The sequence below is a fragment of the Syngnathus acus genome, chromosome 1 (genome assembly GCF_901709675.1).
Source record: "Syngnathus acus chromosome 1, fSynAcu1.2, whole genome shotgun sequence".
Taxonomy (NCBI): domain Eukaryota; kingdom Metazoa; phylum Chordata; class Actinopteri; order Syngnathiformes; family Syngnathidae; genus Syngnathus; species Syngnathus acus.
In genome coordinates this window covers 5,426,012-5,434,302 of record NC_051087.1, presented here as the reverse complement: position 1 = coordinate 5,434,302, position 8,291 = coordinate 5,426,012, and the positions used below count along the sequence as shown (strand labels likewise).

Sequence of the window (8,291 nt, the reverse complement as noted above, 5' to 3'; positions counted from 1 at the left end):
CAGTGATAGTGTGACTATAAGTGCAAATAGTATTTTTTTTTTTTTTATTCCTAAGAGGGCAATTTTAAAATACATGATGCAACAACTAAACAAATTTTATAGCTACAGGTTCAGCACCAAAGTTCTCCCAGGCACAAGTTTTGAACACAAGATGTCTCCAATACTTATGTTTCACCCTGGAGACATTCATGTGTTGCTTGAAAACCTTTCCTGAACCTCACCCAACTCCTGATTGTCTTACTCATATGTACGAACACACCCGAGCACTGTTGCCCACGACCCTCCCGTTCATAAATTTGAAAACAAAAGGTTGTTAGAGCTAATCAGAACAGAGGTTTAGCACAGCAACTCTCTACAGAATCCATTGGAATGTACAGGAAATTATTTACGAGTGGAGGGACGGCTTCAAATTCTCCATTGTTTACTTGGCACTAGCATGGGGGCGGGTGCTCGTAAGGCCAACAAGCCCTGTCCAAATCATCTTGAAGATGAAGAGTAGACATCTAGGCACAGTTATGGACCACAGACATCTTAGACTTCATTCATCCAGCAATGAATTATTGTATGCTTGACAGACAGGCGAGGTCTGATAGAAATATGCCTCTTCCTCTCACTTCGACTTGTGCTAGTTAAAAAAAAGCTTAAAGTACCACTCCCAGTTTTGCAACAGAGTGGCGACCATCTTAGACACATACAGACCCTCATGTCCTTGGAGATCTTTTATTGGTGGTTAAGTGACTAGCATCTACTGCTTGGAAGAAACAACATACGTGACCAAAATGAAGAAATACAAACGGCTTTTTAACAAATGCTGTTGGGTCACCTTGCCAAGTTGTTAACTTCAAGTGTCTTCCATGCCTTAACTGTAAGAAGAGGAAATGGATCAGTCTTGATAAATAATTTACAGCTCTCATTACTAAATCATTGTCCATCTGTCCTACATAAGAGTAGCCGCGGATGGCCCCTCTTGTCGTTTTCAGCCCGGATTTGTTCAGGGTCGACGGGGTGCGGCCATTTTACTCACCATCAATGACCAAAACAGCCCTCGACGCACGGGCCATCACGCGGCGAGCAGACTTCCGTTGAACACATGAAGTAAATCTGAAATAAAGTTCATAATGATATCTCAGTAAAGTGTAATGCATGCTAACATTTTAGCTTGTAATCCATGATAATTTAACATGTCCGCTTATTCTCAATGTACATTCGATTATTTTTTATTTTTTTTATACATACAAGGTAGTATTCGACAAAAGTAGAATACGGGATGAAAATTAAGGCTGAATTAAAACTCACGCACACATTTCTTAGAAAGACGCTTTACATGTGTTTCCACTCATCCATCCATCACTTGGTAAGTGGCGACACTATTTGTAGCAGCTAGATCTCACAGAGGATGGTGTTTATCTTTGCACATAAAGATTCATCCATAGTGCTGATTTTGGAATCATTTCCTTGTAGGCATCTGGCTTTTTTGCTGTTGCAGGGAGAGGACAACCCCTCTCGGTTGCCATTAAATAGCCAAGTGGGCGTTTGGCATTTATCTTTTCTTTTTTTATTGGCCTATGGGGTAGCACAAATGACTGCTCCACAGATTCTGCCTGGGAACTAGCAACTGTAAAAACTGTCAAATAACAGAATAAGAAACTGTTTACACTACTTCCCGTTATATATATCTTAGATTGTGTTGTAGCAGTGACATCCAATATATTAGTATAGACACATCGGCAGGAATCAAAACTTCACAATCGTTCATTCTCTTTTGTGTGAGCATGCTTTAACGCTGAATCAACAAGAGCATTTAATGACGCCCAAGCTTCAATGTTTATCTTACCTCCTCATCCAGGTCTTTGATCTCCCCATCAGGAAGGAACTGGAAGGTACTCATGGTGAAGCGACGCGTTTGAGCATGAGGGGAGGGAGATTGGGGAGCAGACAGCACAACCTGAGAGGTTGGATCCAAGGGGTTGGGGCATCTTGGTACAAGTAGAAGACATTACCGGTGAACCCAATTTTATGGGAAGCCATTGTATATATCAGCAGACGTATTTCATTTTGGTTCTGACTGTTAAGTCATCGGACCCAAGCAGAGCCTACCCGTTGTAAAGCAGCACCCACACGGAACTTCCAGAACGCGAGTAGGCCACACAGTAGTGTACCAGAAGCCTCAAATTGGGGTCTGGAGCATTGAGCATCCTCACTTCCAAGTAGAGGGGTTTCCCTAGCAGCATCTGCAGGGGCTGGTGATACTGCGGGTAGTAGCTTGTGTACTCAGCATCTGCAAGAAGGTGCATTGGTACGGAGGCAGGAGATTCAAATGATTTGTTACCCTCACAAATGTCAGTTCTGCTCGAGCTGATTAAAAAGCAACATGGTCTGAGGCACTCGTCCACACGTTGTCCACAATATAAATGCAGCTATTTTTTTACTACGGATTCCTGTGTTGGAGGATGAAACAAATCAGTCTGCCTACCTTTTGCCAGGCGGAGCTGGACGCCAAACACCCCCTGGGTCTGGACGGCTGGCCCCAGGGTGGGGGTTTTGACCAAGTAGCTCATTGTTAAAGCCCCACCTGGTACATACCTGCACTCTACAAGCAACCTGACAGAGGAAAGACGCAGGTGGATGTAACAAATGAAGACTCAACGTCAATAAAATGAAGGACAGAGTGGAGTTTCACAGATGTGCACTCAACACTGAAGGCTTAACTGTAAGCAAGCATGAGGAAAAATTGGCTGCCGCAACAATTCGAGGTTTTTATATTTCTCTACCCGTTTGCTCGAATTGATGACACAGCTTTACAATTCTGCTTTACGTCCACAAACATTCTGAATAACAGCCAAGTTGTATTGCTCAGTCCACACGAATGACGAGAAACTTTGTCTTACCTGACAGGAGAATCTCTCGTGATAGTGCCGTAATTGAGGCTGATTGTCTGAACTATGTTGACCACTTCCACCATATAGACCAACGTCTTCCCGACCTCCTGCAAGGGGAGCGAAACGACACACATTTAGCACAACCAGCAACAAAGAATGCAAACAGCCTGCTCTTATTCAGCATTTTAAAATTCAGAGGCTGTTTCACTCATTAAAAGTCACCATTCTACGAGCCCCGCAGCCATCCATGGGGAGCTTGAACAAGGCATACTCATAAGTCACTTTCACTGGTTTACAGGTGGAGTTGTTGGCAACCCCCAATAGGCCAGGGGAGAGAGGGGGGTTCGTGAGGGATCCAGGCACCAAGAAGACAAAGTGGCGGTCAGCTGTGCACTCTGGAAGAGGAGAACACATACACATATTTAGGCATACACTGGAGCGCAAAGGTCAGGTAAACAAAAGGTCATATCGCTGAGGAAGCCATTGAGAAGACAGACACAAGGTCTTTGGCACCCTTTCACGGTCTGTTTACTGCCCTGATTGTGCTTCTACAAAAGACCTCACGTGTTCATAGCTAAGTGGTGTGAAAATCCTGGTGGGTGCACAGACACAAACTCACCGTCCATGCGGTAGTAGCAGGCCGGGGGATGCTTGTTGAAGCAGCAGCCCATGGAGAGACACGATGCCCGGGAGAAGGGACCTTTTTCGCAGGGGAGCCGTTGGTCTCTGGGAAGGTTGCAATCTTACAAATTTGAAAGCATGAATGATAAAAGGTCATTTTCACAGTTGAGATCTACTGCAAACGCCATCTTGGAGGAGCACACAGACAAAATGAACCTTGTCCAGATGAAGAGGTGGGAGCTGGACAATAAAACTGAGCCTCCATCCTGCCACTTTGTGTCATATAGGTGACACTAATGAAATACGTGTTATCCTTTGAAAGAAAACGTTTAGGAGGATTAATTATACGAAAGGTTGTGTGCTCAGTGTGAAATCCGAGTCAATACTTGCCTTCATACTCATGTGACAGAGTGTGTGTAACTGGAGGCTAAAATGAATTTTGCCATCTTTTCCAATGCTGGCAGAATAGCCACAGTGCTTTGGAGCATCCGGGATACTTATCTCATTCCCTTCGGCATCTGAAAAATTGGAGACAGAAGTGTGGTTTTTTTTTTATGCCTGCTCAAACCGGCACATGCACGTATGCAGTACATCTTCTCGTACTGGATCCCTTCCCCCATTGAGATATATAGCAGAGCACCTCCCCTGAAGCATAAACTCACGCAGAGCTGATTGTAACCATATGCATTTTATACTATATTTTACTGTACATACATACCGAGGTCAAAGCACATGCTCACCTTTAACAACAATTCCAGAGATCGGACCAGGCGGGAGATGAACCAGCATCTGATTGGAGGAGCAGAAGACCTTGGGCTTCCGGACACCAGAGGGGCGAATGGAAGGCTTGCTAAGCGCAGGTTTTTGTGTAGGTGACTGAGTCGGATACTGGTGCACAGGGGGTTGTACTGGTGAATAGCTATAAGGATAAGTGTACTCCTTGGATCCACAAGGGGTGTTGGAGTAAGGGGGGCAGTAGGCTTGCTGATGTTCCTCAGATGGAGGTGGAATGAACGAACTAGGGTCTTGGGGAAAATGAGCAGTGGGAGGGGCCAGTGGATTGTGACCTTTTTTGGGGTGTCTGTATGGATTGTGAAAGTCATACAGATTGGATGGAAGCTGGTAATGGGGTGGCCTTGAAGGGCGAGGATGTGGTTCTGGTATCAAAGTTGCTGGCGTAGGTAAAGGATGGGAAGGCATCTGAAGATAATCCCGAATCGTGGGTGGGCGGGGAGTTTGTGGCGGAACGAGTTGAGGGGGACCGGCAGGAGGATAGACTTGGGGAATATGAGGGGACAGGAATTTGCCGTAAGCGCTATGGGATTTACCCGGCGACTGAGCCCGTGTTGGAGGTGCAGGGGAAGGAGCTTGTAAAGGATTTTTGCGGTGATGGAACGGATGAGGCAGGGCTCCAGGGCGACTGCCTGGAGAGAGATGAGGGAGGTTGGCAGGCTTTGAGCCAGGAGGGTAGACCTGGGGAAATGTGGGCGAGAGAAAACCAGGGTGGACAAGTTGGGGATAATTGGGAAACTGGCCAGTCTCATCCTGGGTTGGAAATCCAGGTGCAACAGGGAAAGTACTTGAAGGGGCATTGCCTGAGGAGAACCATGGAATAGCAGGCTTTGAGGCAGGATGGTAAACGTGGGGAAATGAAGGCGATGGGGACCCTGGGTAAGCAAAGTGTGGATAAGTAGGAAGCCGGGCAACCTGATCATGAGCTGGAGATCCAGGTGCATCCGGTCGACCAGCAGGGAAGAGATGTGGATTTTGAGGGTATGGCGAGCCGTAATCGGGAAGTTGAGCAATGGGCTCTTGAGCTGAATGCAAAGACGGCGTTGAAGGATGCTTATCGTATGGTACATGCAGATGGTAATTATCAGCGGGCGTCTGAGGTATGGAAGATGATTGAACGGAGCAGGAGAGGATCATTTTCTGCTTATCAAAAACAAGATGGAGTTCTGGTGAATCCTAAGAAGACATGCACAGAACATATTTAGTTTCAAGCCTTTGTTACAAGAGTCGGTTCAAACGAGACCAACTTACTCTGAGACAAGGAGCAATGAATGGGATGAAAAAGATGAACTCCTCTGGTTCAGAGTCAACACGGTACGCACACTCATCAGAAACAAATGGAAACCAACCTCCGTTTACTGCAAAATACATTGAGGTTAAGCCACACAAGAAGAAAAAAAAAATACATTTTGACAATATAGGATATAATCTATTTTTTTTTTCCCGCCACAGCATTTAGTTTGATTCCTGCATTTAATGCCAGGTCATGGATACGTAGTGACATTTCTACTTCATGGTATGAAAACATTTCCACATTCTAAATTACTTCTTGTGACTTATACAAAGAAATACAAATAACTGTGGAAATGAAGGGGGTGGATTAAAATAACAAAATGGGCTTCTAGTGAGTGACACAATGCTGACTTGTAAAACTTGTGTGATTTTCCTCCAAAAAGAAAATATTTGCAGCAAAATGTAACCGAGCGGAATACAATAACATTAGAGTACCGAGAACTCCCAGCACCGGTAGACGGTTCCCTTGCTGTGATAGATACACCGCCATGCCGTAAGGGGAGCAGAAGACGGCCGGGACTGACGTAGGCATCCGCACCGGGCAAGCCAGCTTCAGCGGGCTGCCCCACCAAAGCATAGGTAGCACGTAACTGCCGTTCTGGAGGGGAGCGGAGGAGCAGTTTTTTGGTCAAGGACGCAGTGAGCGAGGTGAAGAATGACTGTGAGAAGAATACCTCCTGGGTAATGTAGCATGCATCATATGGCACCACCATGTGAAGGTCACTCCATGATGTCCTCACTGTGTAACCGCAATATAGAGATAGATGGAACAAAGGGACGGGAGAGGCTCCCCCTGTTTCAGAGAAATATACAGAAGAGGGACATGCTTTGGTGTGAGGACGAGGTAATTTGACAGCATATTACGAATGACCAATCCATTTGAGTCTGTTTTGAAAAAGGAATGAATCTCGTGCGTTTAGAGCAGTTCAAGAATTTCAAGTGACGAACATCTTGGCAGAGATGCGAAAGCCTGCTGTATATGCACACTGCAGCTTCGAGTGATAATTGCAAAAATCCCCTTCTAGTTAATATCCTTATCTATTTGCATTTGGGATGCACCATTTTATACGCCTTAGTATTAAACAATAGTGCTCTTGTTTACAGCGTCAGGCATGCTGGTGCCCAATGTTTCTGCAAAGCTGGTTGTGTTGGAGCTCTCCGAATGATAAGATCTTTTATAGCAGCGGATTCTGTGTTTCCCCGAATACTACGGGGATTTTATGACACACTCACACACACAAAAACATACAAACAGTGGAAAAGCATCCGTGAGCTAGTCTTTATGCACAATTTTTTATAAATTGTTCATTCTATTTCTGCTCAAACTTCATCAGTCCATTCCAAGCTTTGATAATCACAGGAAAATACATTTAATATATTTCACCTTTGTCCACCAAGAGTTGAGAAAATCCCTCTCCTGATGCTGTGAAGCTCATGGAATTATGGTCACACAGCAGCACAGGCTTCATCCCCAGCCACTCAGATGCATGTGGAACGGAGTCAGATGATGATACAAAGACTTTTCCAGGAACACCAGAAAAATCTAAAAAAAAAAAAAAAAAAACATCTGTAATATGGACTGGGCCGCATGCTAGTATATGAATCCATAATGAGGAAAAGGTTACCTGTCAAATCACTCTGATATCCAGCTTCTGAATCGGACAAACTTTGTAATCTGATGACTTTGCCTTTAGTCCAAGTCCATGACAAGCTCTCCCGAGGAACAGGTTCACCGAGTCTGAATTTACTAGAGTCTGGAATACGATCAGCATACGATGGTTCAGTTTGAGACCAAAACTTATGATAACCGCTGTTGCTAGAATCGTGTCGTTTTCTTCGCTGAACAAGAAGATCGTCAAGGTTCCCTTTCGCGACATCTTGTTTCCGTTCGGTTGAAGATGACTCTTGGGCTTCGTGGGCGAAAATGCGGCTTCCCCACGGGACTGGTGGAGCAGAATCACAAAGGTGGAACAAGTAAATAGTTACTATAAATAAAAACAAGATGTAATTTTTGCTTTTTTCGTCGCAATACATCTTTAGTTTGTTGACGCTCCTGCTCGTGTGTCCACCGAAGTACGTGCAGGTGAGGCTAATTAAATGACATTAAGCTTGGGCCAATCAGGGAAGGGAAGCGCAATAAAGGTGGCCGCGGGTGACGTCATAATTAATCGACAGTTGTTTTCACTATAGAATGTCTCAAGAATGGCCTTATAAAATGGGCCTAAAAATGAAAGAAAAGTTGGAGTGGTGTCTGTATGCACATGTGTGTGAATGTGTACATTAAAATCCATCATGCATGATTTAAAAATGTCCCTTTCTGTGTAGTTTTTTTTAATCTAGGATATTAAATAATACTAATAATAATTGTTCAAACTCGTAAATTCGGTTTCAATTGGTACTACTATATTTCTACATGTCTGGATTATTTGCATTATTTGTACTCCTTGTGATAAAAAAAAATTGTACACCACCTGATAGATGGATGGTAAATAAAAAAGAAATAAAAGGAAGATTCATAGCATATGTCATCGGAGTCACAATCTGTTAACCGCCCTTCCTCATAGGCATCCAACATTATGTTATTCCACAAGCATCTGGACACTGGCTATTCTCTGATACATGGGTTTGTCCCTGATTTAAGATACTTAAGCTAGTTCTGATGAAAATAATGTTGCAGTCCCAGCAGGATTTTATAGCCATTTAGAG

General features: G+C 44.2%; 2 protein-coding genes across 3 annotated transcripts; both read right to left on the bottom strand.

The window, feature by feature from the left end:
* Positions 1-706: 706 nt before the first annotated feature.
* LOC119123964 (zona pellucida sperm-binding protein 4) lies at positions 707-3,796 on the bottom strand. 2 transcript variants are annotated; one of them, XM_037253386.1, is made up of 9 exons: positions 3,717-3,796; positions 3,499-3,621; positions 3,102-3,274; positions 2,889-2,986; positions 2,474-2,601; positions 2,098-2,278; positions 1,835-1,976; positions 1,025-1,101; positions 707-863 (listed from the first exon to the last, which is right to left on the bottom strand). In XM_037253386.1, the coding sequence occupies exons 1-8, from the start codon at positions 3,781-3,783 to the stop codon at positions 1,027-1,029; spliced, it is 987 nt and encodes a 328-aa protein (XP_037109281.1). In that variant the 5' UTR covers positions 3,784-3,796; the 3' UTR covers positions 707-863; positions 1,025-1,026. The 2 variants fall into 2 exon arrangements, with proteins under 2 accessions (XP_037109281.1, XP_037109290.1); XM_037253395.1 differs by having other exon boundaries at positions 707-1,101.
* A 12-nt stretch (positions 3,797-3,808) lies between these two features.
* Positions 3,809-6,298, bottom strand: LOC119121692 (extensin). The gene is made up of 5 exons (XM_037249580.1): positions 6,260-6,298; positions 6,037-6,183; positions 4,241-5,468; positions 3,887-4,018; positions 3,809-3,813 (listed from the first exon to the last, which is right to left on the bottom strand). The coding sequence occupies exons 1-5, from the start codon at positions 6,296-6,298 to the stop codon at positions 3,809-3,811; spliced, it is 1,551 nt and encodes a 516-aa protein (XP_037105475.1).
* Between the last annotated feature and the right edge of the window lie 1,993 nt (positions 6,299-8,291).